This window comes from Vanellus vanellus, assembly GCF_965231255.1.
Source record: "Vanellus vanellus genome assembly, chromosome: 1".
In the NCBI taxonomy this organism is placed as follows: domain Eukaryota; kingdom Metazoa; phylum Chordata; class Aves; order Charadriiformes; family Charadriidae; genus Vanellus; species Vanellus vanellus.
This window is the reverse complement of record NC_138905.1, coordinates 34,136,323-34,156,893: the sequence shown is the minus strand read 5'-3', so window position 1 is coordinate 34,156,893 and position 20,571 is coordinate 34,136,323. Positions and strand designations below refer to the sequence as shown.

General features: G+C 40.5%; 1 protein-coding gene across 1 annotated transcript in view; it reads right to left on the bottom strand.

Moving 5' to 3' along the window:
- Window positions 1-752: 752 nt before the first annotated feature.
- TMEM117 (transmembrane protein 117) overlaps window positions 753-20,571 on the bottom strand; it is a gene marked incomplete at its 5' end in the record, with an annotated part of 126,578 nt that continues 106,759 nt past the window's right edge. Inside the window, 2 exons of the mRNA XM_082498550.1 lie at window positions 753-2,898; window positions 11,532-11,661. Of these exons, the coding sequence (XP_082354676.1) occupies window positions 2,258-2,898; window positions 11,532-11,661 (771 nt within the window). The 3' untranslated portion in view covers window positions 753-2,257. The remainder of the gene's footprint in view (window positions 2,899-11,531; window positions 11,662-20,571) is intronic.

The following is a 20,571-nucleotide window of genomic DNA, read 5'->3' as shown; positions in this document are numbered from 1 at the left end:
TGGCTACACTGAATCTTTTAACTTCTTATGAATTCAGGATATCAGCAGTCTCTCTGCTTGACCATTAATTTAAATACTCATGCAAAATCTAGGATTACTTGATGCTTTTCTCTTTTTCATGCAAGCTTATAATGACCTTAAAAGCATTAACTCAATATGAGGTCACAGAATTATTTGAGCTGTGGATCAGATGCTTAATAACAGTTTTCTTACGAGTCATGTAATCACACAGGCTGTAAGGCTCAAGTAATTCCTTCATTTTCTGCCTGCGTATTAATGGATTTAACCACTCCTCTGCACAAAAAGGAGAAATGAGTTAATGGGAGTTTTTCAGTACTTGGGTTCAGTGTCCAAAACATACAGAGAAGCATGTAACTGCAAAATTAATCAGCTATTTCCATAACTACTTAAGAAATCAAATGCTGTTTGAAAGCCAAAGATCAATATAGTCACCTCTTATATAGTCAAGCAGGATGTCACAGTGTTTTACTATTAGTAATTAATGGCTTGCCTTTGACTATATCTTAAGTCAATTAAATAAGTTTATAGGCTGCAGTAGGCAAAAGGTAATACATTTATTTTTGGTCATAATTTTTAATGAATAAAAATTTAGTCTGATTATAAAGTGAACTTTCTCCTGACAAGATATTAAACGTTCCATAAGCAAAATAGTTGATTTTGACATTACTGTGATACTGCCTGTCTTTTTCAGTGTCAGAAATATTTATGATTTTAAATAGGATAATGCATGGGTAAATGTTTGGAAAAATTGCAAAACTAACAGAATATGTTCCTGCCTCATAATAAACAATTGTTGAATGATGTTTATTAAAATTGGCTCTCAAGTGACAGTTAATAAATGGATAGTTCTATTATGCATGCTAAATTCAGCATTCCAAAAACTTAAAAGCAGATAGATCAAAACAACGGAGATAAAAAAATCACAAAGACAAAATACAGCAACACCAGTAAATGACAAGGAAATAATTCAGACTTAAAATGATTTATATTTAGTAACTTGTAGCAACAATTTATAGAACTAAATTAGAGGCAAATCAGAGTCTTTCTGATGTTTTAGATATGCGATTTCTCTCATATGTATAGTTTGATCATACAGCAGAGGAATTCACATCACAAAGTCGCCTTCAAAAAAGCAAAAAATGCAGTTTCTCTATGTTTCTGCTTCCAGGTTACACTTATTCATGGATAATGAATGAAGAAAAAAAAAAAAGGTACAATAAAATTAAATTATTAATCTATTTTAATTAAAACCTCTAAATATTTCTTCAGTATTTGGAGAAGTTAGACTGTCTATATGTGGTGTGTTTCTATGTATGTTTTATGTATGCCCAGACCATATCTGCACTGAACCACACAAATACTGGATTTAATGGGCTTTGTGTTCTTTACTGTAATCACTCTATTGGCTCTTTGATGTTGCATAGGTTTGGTGTGATGATGGAAAGAGTTGCTTCGACCATGTATTTTCACCTCTGTTTCTAAAAGGTGAAGGGCAAAACTTTTCATCAAGAAGCAGTTTATCTTTAATTAGGAAAAATATAATTAGGCATTATCACCTAATTACTATTACTGATGGAGAAAGTCATATTTTCACAAGAAGTGACCCATGCTGTATTATCACTCTGCTGTTTACTGCATAATGAAGCTGTATTTGTATTTGGCAGCTAGCCAGCAAAAATTAAAAGGTAATCAACATGCTTCTCTGCAGTCCGGTCATCAAAGTCACTGACTTCACAGATGAGTAAATAACAAAGTCAAGTTGTGATGTCCTAACAGAAACCCTTCTTTAGGAATAACTATATTTATCTCCTCTGTCAAGACATCAAATGATACTTGAAATAACCATATACAAAAAAGCTTTGCAAAATAGATTAGAAGAACTGTGCTATACATCTGGTGTTGAGTTAAAAAACAGTTTAATGTCTCAAGGCACCACCATGGTAGAATTTTATACCTGCAAGTAATCATCTAATACACTATTATACAGTTAAGGTAATGTTTTAATAAATAGCTTGTGCAATTTTGGGAAGCAATCTATAAAGGAATGTTAGATATACAGTAGGCACGTACTATAATACAAATAAAAACCAAAATTCCTAGAAAAAGCATGCTGAGCACCTTTTGGTATAGGTTGAGTTTCTTATTCTAAACACTATGTAAATCTTAACTTACAAAAGGTAAAACTGAAATCTTATAGTAACTGCTTATTTAAACTGATTTTCCTGGGTATTTCCCTCTATGTCACAGGATTACTCTTAGGGACAGAGGACTCTGGTACTGGCTGTAAAGGGCTATCTTGCTCATTCAGTTGTGCGTTCAAGTTTTCAGAAGTTAGGAGAGAAGAATTAAAAACTATTTCACTTAAGTCTGATTTTATGGATACGAGATGTGGTTCTTGAAAACTTAATGGTTCTTCTACTAACACCTGTGTGTTTTCTCGTGTCATTCCCATATCTGACGGTGACTTTCGTTTCATTCTTGTGTATGATTTGTCTAAATTCTCCATGCCTTGGTCAGTTTTCTGAAATCGCCCAAAGAACCAGATGAAGAAACCAAACAAAGCAAAAGCCAGCAAACTTGGAATAAAAGCCAGGCATTTGACATCAAGGCTAGAGCCCGTGAATCTACTGTGCAAGAACATGTCTCCTTCTGCATAGGTCCGGTTGGTCAATGGGTTAGTGTTGTTTGATCTCCACTCCCAAGATAATTTAGTTCTATTAAGGTCTTTCAAGCTTTCTGAGTCCTTCACTGTGTAGATCTTCTGTCCGGGACCTATATATTGACCATATTCATGAGGTTTGTAAAATATCTGGTTCTTCCACATGTTCAGATCCAAGATTAAAACAAGGAAGATAATTCCGTAGTTAAACCATTTGCCTGTTTGGAAAAAGAAAGTTCTGTCATCTGATATATCTGTTTTAGAAGCAGTACAAATGCAGTCATATGCAAAAGCTACTCAGAGAAAAAAAAAAAAAAATCCTTTTGGACCTATGTTAAGGTCTTACCTGTGCAGTGAAGACTGGCACTACCCAAGAACCCAGCAGCACACCTACATGTCAGCATTAGATGTAAAAGGACATTCGTGGGGGAATGTTCCTACTGGTGATGAATTTTATTGGTCTGTACTGGAATCATATTTAAATGTGTTTCAAGTGAAAAAGAAAATGAAAGTATCAGAGCATCTATCAAATTACTTATGTCATTGGCTTCATAAAGAATAAATGGATTCCAGTTCCTGAAAGTCTGAGTTCAAATTGTACGACCAGAATGCTCCAGGAGGGTAAGGACGGTAATTCTTCATATTTCAGCAATTGTGTTTAATAGTCCTCTTCAATCTAGATTATACTTAGACTGAAAATGAACAACAATGTTCATTCTCTTGTGTTATTGTCACTATCCAGAAATCAAACTGCACTAAAAAGACCTTGCGGCCAATCCTATTCACATAATTCCTGAATAACTCCTCTATCTTTTTTTCTGGGTTTCCATCAATATTATAATTGACTTTTAAAGAAAATTATGATTTTAGAAATTTATATAATATTTTTATAAAATTTTTATATTATTTAAGTTCTTTAAATCAACACCAAGACACTGAAAATGATGTTAAAACATGAAACACAATAACCAACAATACAATCTATTTTGATGATGTTTCCTGTGGATTTCTGCCCTGTATTTCCTGTGTTTCTCTCCACCAGAATAACCTGAGCTTCCCCATCACGTATAACCTTTCAACAGACAGAGACAGAATATATCTTGCATAGTGTGTGTTGACGGGCTGGCTGGGACACACATATTCACTGATCAATTGGCTGCTGTCAAACAGAATATAATAGCTGACTTCTTCCTGCTTTTTCCTCAGCTGGGCACTAACGTAGATGATTTTCCTTTACCTAACCACCACTTCTTAGGCCACAATGATAATGTCACTATTCTTCAGATTCCCACCCTCTGAAAAATGTTTTTGAAACTGGCTGTGGGTTCAAAAGTTATTTGATGCTGACTGAGTGTTGGATAGAGAGAGAGTGAGACCAAACCACAGGGAGAACACGATCACATAATTCTCATTTCCTTAGGAAAATAGGCTAAACACAAATGACAATGAAACAAGTATTAGAACCATTATCTGTTTATCTGCGGCCAGTCTGAAAGAAAACATGATTTACTGCATTCAAAACTTCCTTTCTCTGTTATGGTTGTTCTCCTGGGCAGTTTTTGAAAAAATAATTTGTCATCAGATATTACTCTGTGTTTCAACCAGAAAACTGTTTCGATCAGAAAGCAACCCTTGCTGCGTTGCCCCCAAATGTTTTCCATATTCTTTTCCCAGGAAAATGCATCATAAGACCATCCAAAAAGACCTTCCACTTCTTTTTCGGTTTGGCTTCATCAAAATATTATCTGTGGTACTTTGTGTTTCTGCAGAACCAACACAGGTGACTTTCCAGAGGGATCTGCTAGACCCTAGGGATAGTAGGAAGGGGAAAAACTCGTGTAGGACCAGGATTGCTCTTTCCTTTCAGCTAGACGTGGCAAGAGTGAGTATGTGTAGGGAGAAAAAAAAGACAACCGAAAGATCAAAATAAGAAGCATAATGAAATAGGGACATTACTGAGATGGCCTTTATAAGGGCCAAAAGACACTGTTTCAGTATTCTTGATTGTAGGTTTCAGGTATGACTGACGAAGGAAACTTAGACATCGCAATGCTGAGCTATGACCTACCTCCTCTTTAGGCATGATGGCACCCAGTAGACGTCACAGCAATCACATTGTCTTAAATGTGACGTGTAGAGCAAGCCACCTAAGGAGTAGGACTTGAGATGGCAGCCTGCAGCTGGTGAAGAAGTTGACTAAGAAGCTAGCAGAAAACACTGCAAATGCTGAACAGAGGTAGCCAGTTGCTTGATCTCAGGCTTCATGTAGTATCTATCCTACACTGTGGTTGCATAATTGTGAACCTCTTCTAAGATGGATCTGTCTAAAAAAGGTTCCACCCTCATGTTAAGAATTTGAGTGCTCACCTGATACGAGAGAGAGAAGCATTTCAATTATTCCTGTCTCATAAAAAGCACGAACTTGAAACTCCCTCACTCAGCTCCTAGAGAGAGCTAGGCAGGCAGGAGCACAGCCCTAAGCTCTGCTGTCAGGGTCGTTGGGTCAGTGTGGGCCATCAAGGGTGCTTAGATAAACAGCTTCGATGCAGAAACCTCAGTTAACTAAGATGAACCGCAACCTGTGTGTCTAAGTGGCAGCTAGTTGCCTGGGACTTGCCTCTATTCCATAATGGATCTTCTCAAAACTCCTTAACTTTCTCATTTCTAGACAATTTTTCCATCTTCTCCATCACTGTCACGCTTGATGAGCTCTATGATTTTTCCTTTTCTTTTGAACACTGCTGTCATCCAAAGCAAACACTGTATATGAGTAACAGTCTCACTATATCCATATATGAATACAATGACATCTTCCTACACCTCCTCAGTACTCCCTGTAGCCAAGGGCTGTGTTAATCTCCTTAGACACAAACTGACTGGGAGTTAGTGCTGTCTTGGTTACTTACAGAAAGTATTTGCCTCTTTCTAGAATACAGTGTCCTCTGCTGCCTATCTCTCTTCCAAAACACGTACTTTACTGCTGTACTAGCAGGAGCGATAGCCAAATAAGCCCAATTTGCCGAGCAATCCTTCTACATCAGTGATAAATGTGTTGAAGCAGACTGAACTAAGAGACCTGACAGTCTCCACTCACAAAACATCTATTTGATAATTCCCCATGACAAGTCATTTTTGAGATTTATAATACTGACCAAGCTTTAACATTACGCGTGTATAATCTATGTACATGAAATGATTGTATATTGCAACTTAATATTAGCATAATGCTTTTTAAAGCAAACTTTAAGTCATATATCAAGCCCATATAAGAAATAAACTTGGTAAACTAGAAGTCACTCCTGACCTCTCATCTTGTGCATAAACAAGCTCAAGCTTATAGCTTTGTGAAGAGTCAGAATAAATATATTATGAAGCTATAGATATTAATTTTCTTAAAAAATATATTTATAATTTATTTGAAAGCACTTCAAATTTTATTACAGATGAAACGTCGTAAGGGAAAATAGAGTCCCACATTATGAAGTCATTTAATTTGTCTCTTAACCAATTTTGGTAGGATCAGTACCAGTATTGCCCTGGGGTTCATTCTACTCCAGTGAGGTCTGTATGGCCTGTACTGGCATGTACTTGGCACCATTTAGCCCTCCTTGAAGCTGGTGGATTTTTCATAGACACAATTTGAAATGGAAGGATGTAGTAAGATCGGCTGTCAAGACTGGAAGGCTAGTCAATCATTCCCACAGAGAATTATACCCAGACTCTTCAACGAAGTGACAATGAAGAAAATTAAAAGGTAAAACAGGCTGTGTCACTCAGCCGTGCACTACCTAAAAATGACCTGCTTGATGACTGGTGTTCGCAGCGCTGAAGTTCTTACATGCTACACATGATATTTGGAGTCAGGAATCTGGTTTGGTGTGTTGGGAAATATGGTAAAATATTGAAATTCAGTGCAATAAGTATCCCCCAAAAGAAAAATTGAAGGTATCTAACTAGGCAAGAGCATATACTGGGTGCCTCTGTGAGGCTGTGATGCAGAACGTGACACTCTCTTCTAGGCCTTGTAGCCTACAACCACTATTTGGGGATGAAAACTTGATCCCTATTTTCAGAGAAAGCATGGCTGTTGAGGAGGATTGTATCCTCATGGCCAGAGCACTCACCAGATGGGAAACTTGACACTTCTCCACTTATGGCAGTTTGGACCTGCATCGTAGGACCATGCTCTGTACACCAGCCTCAAACCAGGACAATGGGACTCTGCTTAGAAACAGTCTCCCCTCTATGCTGAAGCTGAACAACAAACGTGCACTGCACATGAATGTCAGGGTAGGGTCTTTCTCGTGGTGAAAGAGGTATGGATTTTCCTTTTTCCAGAAACGCACCTATTTCTGCCAGCTGAACAATATGTCTGGGCAGCGCTCACTGTTAAAGAGGCTGATAAGACCTACAAGTGGTTCAGCAACTAGTCCACAATCCCACATGCAACTGATCTGCTGGGCAACTGAGGCAGATCCCGCAGGTCCAAATATCCCACACCAGCTGATGATTCTGGAGCATTTTTATTTTTGTATGTCCATTCTGTAACAGAGCAGTCATGGCCTAAAAACCAGAGATCTCATGTAGAAGCCAGTCCTCAGCATCTCTCCTGAGGTCGAGAGGAAATGTGAAAATTCCACTTATTAAGGCTAGACTCAAGTGGCCTCACGCTGTGCAACCACAGCCAGAGGCTACTGTAGGAAATGTTGACTTTAGACTCTTAGCTCAATTGCATTTTGTGACTAAAAACATTCAGACACCTCTGCAAAACATTCAGGTATCTCTGAAACATTCTTCATATCTTCTGTCGCGTTAGTGTTATTAGCAACATACATACATACAGACTGCTCACAGCTGAACTAAGCCGCAAATCCTCTGAGTTTTTTTCACATCTGTGTGCACAGACAGCTTTGTTTTTACCTCTAACCTTTCTATTTTTGCCCATGGGCTCCCTCAGGCTTCCCCGTGTCCTGAATCTAGATACACTTTTGGTTTAACTCCACAAGCCAGCCGTGCTAGGCACTCACCAGCCATGAAGATGATGATTTCTCCTTTGGGTGGAAGGGCACTCTGGCTCGATCAGCACTCAGAAACACATTTATAAACAGCCAGAAAAATCTCCCATCTTCTTTTGATACCCAAACCTTAACATTTCCCATTTGAAACTTACCCACACGCTTGACAGCAGATGCTCTAGGATCTCAAGTCCTGCTATTAAAGGGTATCAGTCAGGCCCCCCAGTGCCTTTTAACCATAAAAGAAACCGAAGTAACAGAATTTACTTTTAAGTTTTACAAATTTCCCTGGGTATTATAGAAACTAGGATAGTCTATGTATTTTCATAAAAAGCAGCCCAAGAAGGAAAACACACATTGCAGTGAACCATCTGTCAAGGGAAATCCAGATGAGTTAAGCAGATGCAGGAATTCAAGTTATTTTTGATGTTCATAGATAAAAGCAGCTATCAAAACAGGATAAAAATATTTAATACTGAGTGGATGCTTGCTAGGACTTCCTAGATGCAAAGAAATTTGAGTAAAACATGGTACTCGGTTACCAGTAAAAATAAGATACGCTTTTGATAGTAAATTTAAAATTACACTGAAGCATATCAGCTACAGGCTGCAGATGTTCATTCAACATTACTGCCAACTTACGGTACTCAGAAACCACAAGTCAGGCCTAAGAAAGCATGTTAGTTTGAAGTAGCAAGATGGGTTAAAAATAATACACTTAGTACTGTTTTATTTATCTGCTTTTTTAGACACGGAGTTATGCAGAAGCAACATTTCACTTTTTTCTCTGAAATCATGAGCTTTATTTAAAAAATATAAAAGCTGAAATTCTCACACAGTCACTGAATTCCGGAGCTAAGACTTTAAGACAAAACAGCAAAAAAAACCACCCAAAAGAAAAGAACCCAACTGTCTCAAGACTTGTGATAAAATCAGGAAAGCTGGCAACCCAGATCATGTAACCGAAATCCTTCATCTGTACAGAACTTGCATGAAGCCATTAAGCAGACACCAACAGAAAGGTGGTTTGAAGTCCTTTACTCCTCTGAATGTCCCTTTACTGCTTCTTTGTCGGACCGCTGCTCATCAGAGCAATGCAGCACTGAATAGGGCTGCTCAGGTGAGTCCTAGAGCTGCTCTTATTTATATCAATCAACAGTGACCAAAACAGACTGTAAAAGAACTTATGAAGAATAAAATTTGCTAGGAAAAAGATGGTAAATGGTATTTCAGCCATGTTTTCTTGCTATTTGGGAGAAAGGTTTTCCAGTTCCCATAAATCAGGGCACAGCTCATAGATTTACAGTCTGACTTCATCCCTATAGCACGAACTAAAATAAATTATATTTGGGCTTTAATCTTCTTTTCCTGCTTGTTACTAGAAAGAAGTCCTATGGTTAGATTTAACACTCTGGATCCTACGTATTAAACAGGGCCTAAATACAGCAGGCTTCCTGCCATTATCAATGTCCTACCCCCATGTCATCTGCTGCAGTTGCATTCATGTGCATCACGCTCTACCCTCATTTCAGACTGGATTACGTTTGTCTTGTCATATATATATTGAACCAGTTCTTTCTTTCTTTCTTTCTTTTATTAGCTCCTTGATTTGAATAGAAAATTACAAGTATCTACACATCCACACAGTAACTAGAGCTTGAAAATGATCCAAGATGATACCCTAACCTAAGACAAGAACTGATGGCAAGAACAGATGGTTTGAGCAAAACTTACCCAAAGGGAGGTTCTTGTGCCATGTGTTACGGCTGTTTATTACATCTCCTAAAGGGTGGTGTAGCACCGAGATAAAACAGGCACTCAGTAGACAGACTATGTGATGTGCAGTCAAATGGATTGATTTGTCTAGTGAATCTAATAAATGGATCTTGTTAATGCTAGGCAGGGAAAAATATTCCACAGCCCCTATTCATTAGCTTATCCTCATTAAAAGAATGCCTTCTTGCCAGAAAATCAGAAAGGCCTCCAGTCCTCTCTGCAGAAGACTCTACAATGCATAAATATTGGCTCATCTCGGTTGGTCTGTTTTCAAACAGCAGCACTGCTAGCAGTTGTATTTCTGATCCCTAATTTATGTTCTTTGCTGTTGCTTATTCTTTGTTCTTCCCTGATTGTCATCAATATCCCTGTCTCTTCTACAATGCAAAACTGTTCTTTGCTTTTCAGCCCCTCTTCTATCACCCATTGCTTTTCATCTACAATGATCATATCCTGAGTTTCTGTATGATGGTGCAGTCAACCCTACCATGCCTCAGTCGTTCATACACGTCTGTGCACCTGTTCCACTACTTCTCCTTATACAATGGAATAACTGCAGGGCATCTGGGAACCTTGTGGGACTGAGGCCCTCCAAATTCATGCTCTAGTCTTGAGAAGCAGGCAAAAAAAAAAAATTTTCCCTCTCCCTGAATACCATGCCTATAATTCACATCAAATATTTGATGCTTACGCTCTTTTTTTACCTCTCCACTTTCTTTTCGCTCACTTGGGAGAAAAAAACATGTTCATCATGTACACATCCCATCTTCTCTCACTCTACGCCTTCTAGTCACTGACCATGAGATTGTTCACTTCAGCCTGTTCCATAAACCACCAGTGGCTCAAATGGTCTCACTCAGACATGCCCCAGCACTTCTGTCTTCTTGCTGGCTGCCTGATCTCTATCAGTATTCCAGCAGGGCACCTACAGCCAATTTTGAAAAACTTTCCATCCCTCCATCTGTACTTCCTACTGGCCCATTTGCCTTGCCTCATTCAATAGCCAGCCGGTAACTTTTGCACTCATTTTCTCTTCTTTTCTGGTTCTTAATCTGATCACACAGATTTCTGCTTTCTCTGCTGAAAATGCCTTCTCTGAGGCCTCATTCAGCCTATCTCAACTGAGTCCTGCATTCATCATTCTTTCCTCCTCAGCACATTTTCCTCTTTTGGCTTTTGCTGCCTGGTGAGCTTGTGACTTACCTGCTAGCTCTTGGCCTTACCTCTGTATCATATGTGAATGCTCCTTTTGTCCCTGCTCTGCAGGAGTTTCATATGGCTGTGTCACTGGATGCTCTCATCTGTCTTACTCCTGTACAGTATTATGTGCTGTGATTGTTTATATGAGCAGTTGAAGACTCCTGTCAATTCACACCTGCGCTCTTTTGCTATCCATTATTATCCACCTCTTCCCAATATAAGAGAGAAGCTATGCTCCTTGTGCATAGCCTGAAGGTAAAACCAAAATATTTATCCCTACTTAACCTTCTTCTCTTTTTCATTCCCTACTGTTATTAAAATACTGTCTCACAGTATGCAAGGATCAGGTACTTTTTACCTATATGTACCATCCATTTGAATAACTGCAATTCTATTTTATTTGAGGTTATTTAACTGTCTGCTTCTGGTTAGATGACTGATGGAAGTACGGTTACGAGTGGCCTTTGCCAGATGAGAATGACCGAAGTTATGAAAAGATATTAGCATAAATCATAGCAAGGCATCTCAACACGTAAGAGATTTGAACATGAAATAAGCCGCTAATTCCCCTGGAGAGTAATTTTAGATAAAAGATCTCTGAAGCTACGCAAGGTATTACTTAGTGTCACGAGAAGTTGCTGAAATCCATAAAAAACAGCAGATCTCTCTGATTCACAAGATACAGGTCCCTCATTTCCCCAAGATGTTTATATGTGGATTTAGACAGATAAACAGACATAAAAATGGTAATCTGGGACACACACACAAAAAAAGTGGTTAAGAACATGTTAGCATACATCTGTTTGTTACACAGAAGCAGTGCACTGTGTGACTGTGTCACAATCTGTAAGATTACATACCTGTTATATGTATGTGATATTCCTCTTTGAAGATCTTTTGGAAATAGGGTACTTTGAACTGCATGTGTGCAGATGGCAAGCCTGGAAGATTCACTTCAACATCACCCATAAAATGTGGAAACTCCCAGTCCTGTTAAAAAAATAAAAGAGCCTAAATAAAAGCTTTAATGGTATATTTTTGCCCTTTAAAATGGCTTAAGTTAATAAGAGGGAGAGGTTCTATTTTTAAGCCTCCCATTATTGGATTTTCTTACTTTAAGTTTGACTGAACCACTTGAAATAGAATACCTTGTTTATATTAGATATTACAATATGATTTTTACTTCAGCTCCATGTAATTATGTGTTTAAAAGTTCACTTCAGAATGACAATATTGAAGCCAGTGTACCAGCTGACAGTACGAAATAGTCTAAGCATCTGAATACCTATATGGCAACCTTGCAATACTGGTTACAACTTCCGTTACTAATTTGGCAAACAGATTACGGGCAAGGAATTGTCAAAGGAGGCCTGAACGCTTTACACTTTTCATATATTTGTATTCTACTTGTTCCACTTACAGGGTATTTTCAGCGTTTGGCCTTAACACATCTAAATAAACACTCCCTGCGAGTGCAGGCCTTTCAGCATGATCTGTCTGAATCAATCCAAACACAGTTTTCTCCACTGCTATATTTCAGCTGACAAGGTAATGCGGGAAATGTGGAAGTTCTTACCTCTTATTACGCATATTTTGGTAGCTCGCGGTTACCCAGCTGAGGAGGAGCTGCATTTAAAGGAATTTTTTGCTTGGTTATCTGCACCCACCATTGGTCACCTGAAGATGGGTATCACAGCAGGGCTCATTACAGCCGAAATGGAAAGGCTAGCACTAAGTGCTAGAATCAGTCTGATTACTGCCAGAGTGGTTCCTCTGTGCCCTGCCGACAGTTGGTGATCTGCTGCTAAAAACATACTGGGCCTGTTCCCGTGCATACACCTGGGTTTGTACCCCACCAGCTAGCGCAACAAGCACCTGAACTGCTGAAAGTAAGGTAAAGGAATCTGAAATGTGAGGAGCTCTGTGACTTGTGCTTCCTTCACACGAAAACCATTCCAGCACAGCCGTCTCCCCAAGAGAACCAATTCCAATTCTTTTCAGTTTTATAAGGCTGGAAAGTTTCCCACCCGCGTAATGAAACAAATAAATAAATTCAAAACTAAGATTCATCTCTGAAAGGTAAATCACTATGTATGACTTAACTTCCAAGAATTGCTAAGAAGCTCCAACATTTTCTACAGTGGAAGGGTTTTATCAGCAGGGAATAGCACGGCCCAAACACTAACCGCAGCTGATTTGTGCTACCATATCATGACACTGAGTTAACTGGATTAACAGAAGTACAAGCAAGGAGAAAACCTGACCCTCTGTACCTGGTTCTCAGTGTTCACGGTGATACAGAAAGTGCCAATTTACAGATGCAGAAGATAAGACAAATAAGGATGCTCTCCTTTTCCCTTATCGCTAATGCAACGCATGCACTCCTGGTCACGAGGTACGGTAATAACTGCCCAGCTGCACAATCCCCTACACTGCATCTGCAACCATCCCCTTCTAGTCGGCAGACATTCAAAAAGTGCCCAAAGATAAAAATTTTATGAATGTACTCTCTCAGTTCACACTATCTAATATACATCTCTGGACTTGTGTCTCATGATAATTCATACATACTCTCACCCAGGAATAAGAAGGAAGAAATACATTACATATTCCTGAAGATAAACAAATGGAGAGCTGCGGACTCTGCATTAGAAAGAAATAAACATGGGACGATAAATCCGGCCTCCTGCTCTTGCCTTGTCCCAGCGCTCCTACAGTGTCTTTTGCTGATTTACAGATAATTTGTACAGAATTTGTACTGGACTGTGTCTTTGCACCCGAGTTTTATAAAACAGTTCAGCATTTTTACTGATCTGTATGAATATTACCTGAAAACGAGTAACTAGAATGCCAGTTCTGTTAGATGTGCAAGTACTGTATTATTTGTCTCAGCAACCTACCAAGACTGGAAAATATTTCATAAAACAAAAGCAAAACAGAGAGCTCCAACCCCAACAGTGTGCTACTGTTTATCTTATACCAGACAGGTGAGTGGAGAGCCCACGAGAAAAATACACATTTGACACTCCAAACTATGGCTGCCTTTCATGTCCACATTATCTCACATTTTCTACACAAATACCCCACAGTGTGAAGCATGCCTGTGTTGTATCATGACCTCTGTTACCCTGCAGCCCCGTAGTATGGTATTCCCATTGCTAGTAACAGGTCACAGGCTGTGTGCTGAGTTTGCAAGGTCTCAGGACCGAGGCTTGTCAGACTTGCCCCGTCTGAACCGTTCCTCACCTGCCCACAGCTTTGCTTTACCTCCTTCAGCTGCAACAGCAGCTCTTCTAATTGACCGGGTGGCTACAGCTAATTTGTTGTATTTTTATTTTCCTTTGCATGGTGCCACCATGGTTTACAACTCTGTAGTATACCGAAATACCGGCCTGGTGGGATAGCAGCGGCATCGAGCAGTGGAGACACAGGCTGCGGCACAGAGGAGGGCAGACAGGGGATGATCAGAGATGGGCACGGGCTGGCACTGGAGACCCCAGGGCTATAAACAACTCACCAGCGGTCAGCTAAAGAAGTCCAGACCTGGGGCTGGACAAAACTACTTGTAGAGGTAACAAGGAGAACAAAGAAGTATCTGACATCCGTGAAAGGTGCGGTGTACAGTAAACTTGGCTGCAATGCGGAGCTTCAGCTCAGTGAACAAAAAGCAAGGTCTAAAAGTGCGTTAGCAACCACAAAAATGGCCTCAAGTAGATCCCACAGTGAGAAAAAAGAAACCATGAAGATAAACATCATACACCTCCCAGATGCCAATGGCATACCCTAATGCCCCCACCAACCTCCACCAAATGGAGACTGCCCATTTCAGGACCCTCAGGACCAGGGGGAGGGTTAAAAAAACACCAGGAAAAGCAGAAGAAACTAAGAAGTGTGCGTATAACAATTTTGACATTGTTATTATTACTGAAACCTTTTCTGCACAGCAGTATTATTTTCTGTAATAATTAGATCTCAACTAATAATGATTCTTCAATTAAACTGTTAAAATTTAAATGATAGTAATAATAAATTCCTGGCTTTATCTTCTGGTGTTTCTTCTTTGCCCATAAATAATGTTTTGAGTGTAACACCTCTACCAGTCTGATTATAAAACCTGTTATTTAAGAACAATCCCACTGGAAATAAAGAAACAAAATAAAACAACAACAACGAAATAAACCAAAAGACAATAAAATGCATTTGAAAGCAATATTAAAAAAAAAAAAGGAAACTAAAATAATGAGTTAAACCTACTGACTTCTATGAAAGTCACTACAACCACAGCACTTAGGAAAATGCAGATTCAATTTAAGTGATTAAGTAGCCTGCAGGGCTTCATTTGGCTCACAGCTTTGGTAAGCGTGAGCCTGTACTGTCCAGGCAGTGACATTATCCCCTGCGGACACGTATCTGTCTGTATTAGTATTATTGTGCAGGAGAAGAGCAGAGAACTACTAACTTTTCAGGCTAATGCCAGTATCAGGTTGTCAAATCCAAACCCAACAGGATGGCCATTTTGCTATCTAGACTCTAAGAAAGTGCTGTCCAAAATCTTTTGACTGTTACTATTTTTTTCCTTACTGACAGACAAAAGACAACTTAATTTTAGCAATATCCAGAAAACCATTTTTCCAAGAAATTCAAGATGCTTAGCAGGAATAATCTACAGCATTTGTTAATAGGTACACTAATAGCGCAAATGTACAAGCCCATAAATCCAACTGCTTCCCTCTTTGGATCACAGTTCAGGGCTCCATCATGCTTCCACACACGATATTTTCTCTTCATGGTCTCTGCTATCAGTCTGTGCTCACCTCTGGGACATGAGGGACACACGCTACGTTCTTTAAGTTCTCAGCTCATAATTATGTGAAGTTCACTCGATTAGCTTTAGTCCTTATTGCTGAAATGCCTGTACTCTGCCATATCTGGGATCTTATTAGGAACTGGGCCCCAAATACAACAGTTAGAATGTAACTCTACTTGCACAGTTTCAAAAATAAAGCCATACAGCCACACCGCTAGCTCGTATTTGTATCTCGCATACTGCATGAACAGATTATTTCTTCTTTAAATCCATCAGCACAAAATTTGCAATATTCTTCTACTTCAGTGGTTTCCAAGCTGAGGGGTCTGCAGCATACCTCTATGCAGTTTATGAAGAAGAAACCAACCCAGAATCATCAGGCTTAAATCAGTGGCACAGAGGTCTCTAACCTCACTGGCAAGTTTTGTGGGATGCGCAAATCAAATGAGGTTATTGCCTCATTTCACTCTAGTCATGAGGAAAGGGCAGCCGGAGGATGAATTTAAGATCACTGAGGGGTTCATCCTAGTGTTGCAATGGGCAAAGGGAGGACCCCTGATTTCCATCAGCTACCTCATTAAACCCAGAAAAACAGACAAAACTGGATGCTGCAAAAGAGATCATGGTATTTTGATTTTCTTCCCAACAAATGCACACGCTCTCTGCTGCAATCCCAGGTACTGGTTTAAGACCCTCCAATGGAGCTGGTGGCACTGATCTGGCCTCTCTTTAAGTACAGATATTTTTAGTAATGGTAACCAAGCATCAAAGCCACATTTTCTGATACAATCTGGCTCTTCTCTGCCATCACCTGAAGGAAATAGAAGGCATTGCCTGGGGAAGCCTTGTCCTGACCCTGAGCCAGGACACAAAGCTGTCGTGGGGCTCCTGGCCCGTGCTGGCGAGGCAGCCCAGGGGCACGTTGGCAACACCCAACACCCTCACCGGCTGTAGGATTGCTCCTTGCCGCTTGGTGTTTTTTATTGCAGGCTCTGGGCTGTGTCTCCCAACCCTGGAGGACCAGGACCAGGTGCTGGCAGGATTCAGCAAGGATCATAAGAGAGGGCGAAGCTAGCTCTCAGCAGACCGCATCCCACGCTTTGCGCACGCACGACCCCACATGCCTCAGCCACCAGCCCCTTTCCACCCAGGGAAAACTGCCACGGAGAAGGTGGGGACTGGGATTAAAAACTGGTAATGATTAATGGTAAACAAATGTGCCATGCTTTCATCTCTCCTCCTGTCTGAATGTAGCTCATAGGGTCTTCGGTACACCATAAATATGAAATAACACTAAAAATAATATAAACACTGTTCAGATATAATCATGAAAGACGACAAACGCACACCGAATATTTCTGCTTTAAGTAGTGATGATATACGCTGTATTTGATGCAAGGAACACTTTTGTACTTTAAACCCCTCAGAACGATAAACAAACAAAAACAGAGGGAAGTGAGAAAATGCATACATGAATGTGTACATGTGTGCTTGTTCCAGAAACTGCCTATAGCAATTTTCATTTGATTTATTAAAATCCTTTTAACTTACGAGGTAGAAGACTGCATTTTCAGGTATCTTTGCATCTCTTAGATAGCTTTGCTTCAATTCTCAGAACACGGCAGACAGGCAGGCAGCTAGAGGAAATTTAATGAGAGGCAATGGCTATATATTTTTGCAAGTGTTTGAAGTAAGAAATGAACAGCTGGAATTCAGAGACAAAGGCCCGACTCCTCTGTGGTTACCTCTAACTTCATTGCAGTGCTGCAACTTGCAGTGATCTCTGCAGCCGAGATCTCTGCAGCTATGGGCTGCTAAAGTACAAACATAATTTTAACATTTCATTCAAACATACGCAAGAAGGGAAGTCGGCAGCCATGACTAGAATTCACTTTCATGCCTGCGAGATCAAATCTACTGCTCAGTTTCTGGCCTCGTGTTCTTTGCCAATACCTTACCTAAAAAGGAAGTTAGTTTGATAGGCACTGCAGGTTTTAGCCCTCACTAAACCAAAAATATACATCTACTCTTAATATTACCACCTGTATACTTGTATGGCTTCAGTGGGGCTACTGCAGTGAAAGATGACACATTATTCTTCAAAAGACCTCCTGCTCCACGTTGGTACCATCAGTGCTAATCTATTCGGAATCACAGAATCACGGAATTTTCAGAGTTGGAAGGGACCTCTAGAGATCATCTAGTCCAACTCCCCTGCCAAAGCAGGATTGCCCAGAGCACATTACTCAGGACTGCATCCAGGCGGGTCTTGAAAATCTCCAGAGAAGGGGACTCCACAACCTCCCTGGGCAGCCTGTGCCAGTGCTCTGTCACCCTCACCTTAAAGAACTGTTTCCGTGTATTTGAACGGAACTTCCTGTGTTCTAACTTGTGCCCATTACCCCTCGTCCTGTCACTGGGAACCATTGAAAAGAGCCTGGCTCCATCCTCCTTCAATCCACCCTTTAGATACTTGTACGCCATAATAAGGTCTCCCCTCAGCCTTCTCCTCTCCAGGCTAGAGCCCCAGCTCTCTCAGCCTTTCCTCATAAGAGAGACACTCCAGTCCCTTAATCATCTTAGTTGCCCTTCGCTGGACTCGCTCCAGTAGTTCCCTGTCCCTCTTGAACTGGGGAGCCCAAAACTGGACACAGTATTCCAGTTGTGGCCTCACCAGTGCAGAGTAGAGGGGGAGAATGACCTCCTTCGACCTACTGGCCACACTCTTCCCTATGCAGCCCAGGATTCCATTGGCCTTTTTGGCAACAAGGGCACATTGCTAGCTCATGGATAATTTACTGTCTACTAGGATCCCCAGATCCTTCTCCTCAGAGCTACCTCCCAGCAGATCCACCCCTAACCTATATTGGTGCTTTGCATTCTTCCTCCCCAGGTGCAGGACCTTGCACTTGCTTTTGTTGAACCTCATTAGGTTCTTCTCTGCCCAGCTCTCCAGCCTGTCCAGGTCATGCTGGATGGCTGCACGGCCTCTGGGGTGTCAGCCACCCCACCCAGTTTGCCCCCTCATCCAGGTCATTAATGAATATATTAAACAAGACTGGACCGAGTATTGACCCCTGGGGGACACCACTGGTTACAGGCCTCCAACTAGACTCTGTGCCGCTGATCACAACCCTCTGAGTTCTGTCCCGCAGCCAACTCTCAATCCACCTCACTGTCACCTCATCTAGCCCATACTTCCTCAGCTTCCTAATGAGCATGTTATGGGAGACACTGTCAATTTCATAGTTTCAAGTATTCATATTCATAGTTTTCAAGTCCAGAAAGTGTTATTTGATCTGCTCATCTGTTTTGGCCTCACCCGCTTGTATTGCTATTGGCAATAACAATCACAATACCCCATCAGGAACTGTGGCACGAAGTCCCTAACTGCAGACACAGCTATACCTTTTAGTACAGTCTTGATTTAAAAAATTCAAAATATGGAAAATCCACTATAACAGTGGAGTAACTGTTTCAGTTGAGCTCCAAGCTGCCAAAACAGAAGACTGAAGACAGCTTCCAGGACCAGACACGGGTATAGAAAGGTTACCTCTGCACTATATGGCAATGTAAGGCATGGACATTCCCACAACCTTGCTGTTGTTCTCCATCATCTTTGTGCTTTTCTCCTCCTCAGTCTTTGCTTAGCTTCTTCAAGCTCCTGGCCTTTTTCTAGAACCACCACTGTGAGTCTTGCTCATTTGCTCCCTTATTTGAGAAAATGATAATAAGACAGCAATAACTCCCTCCTTGAGAGTTAGAGCAGCAATACGGCCTCTTTTTATGTGTGTGCTTGACCTTGAATGACCAATTCCATTAAAAAGTCATTACAGAATCCTTTAGTCTATTATCCATTTCTGCTTATTTAAAGGCAACAATTCCCAGGCCAGCCCGGTCCCAAACAAGCCCCGGGTCTCTGCACTTTGAATTTACACATTAATGCATTTTGAGCCTAGACAAAGCTGTGTATGCACGTGTTCTCAAACCAGTGACCCTTGTTACTGGAATGTCCAAATTGGTATTGAGCTTTTCCACGGCAAGCTCAAAGTAATCTCAAAACTTCAGACCACCTAAAATAAGAAATGCTTGCATTTCACTGAAAGACCCCTATCCATGCCTATATGCGCTGGCAGATGCCTGATTTGTGATAGATGGCACTCCCTCTCTCTCCCCTGTGACTATAGCTTGGCTATCATCCTCTATTCACTCCTCGCAACCTTGTAGTGCCTTGATACCGCAGATCTGTTCTGCATAACACATCACAGATATGACAATTCTTATCAAACCCCACAGCTAAAATTTTTATCGAGACTCTCATCATCTGCTTTTCAGTTACATCAGCATCTTTCCCTCCAGCCTTCACAAGTGCGGTTGTTCTCCATCGATACAGAAATGCTGCTGCAAAGAACATTCCCCTACTCTGTTTCTTTGACCGTGCCACTCTTTTTTTGATCAAATAAAATATAGGCCACTTCTTTTCATACTCAAATCCCTTCAGATATTTCGCTACCCCAGGTACAGACTGCCTATGTGACAGCTGCGCTTTCTATCAGTCTATAAATTCAGGCTATGAATCTTTTCTCTATTTAAAGGAACTTTCTCCTGTGCAGCTCCCTATCAGCTGCAGAGCTTTCTCCTTTCTCATTCTGCTTTATAATTCTTCTTTGCTATAAGAAAACATGAGGATGTCATGCATTAGGTATCCTGGATTGCCTGTCATCCTGACCAATGAAGTCACTATTGTTTATACCCACCTGTCTAACCAGCCATAACTCTTGGCTTTTCTTTAGCAACAGAATGCTCTAGGACTGGAGTCATAATTTGGTTGTCTTTGAGCATCATCTAGCACAATACTGCCCCAGTCCTTAGTCACCACTGCGAGTTCCTTGATAGGACAAATATTATCATAGAATCATGGTATTGTTTAGGTTGGAAAGGACCTTTAAGATGATTGAGTTCGACCATTAACCTAACACTCCCCAAACCACCACTAAACCATGTCCCTAAGCACCATGTCTACACATCTTTTAATTGCCAGTAGTGTGAGGAATTAATGGCTATCTGTTCTTTCTGTTACATTAGAAGAAATT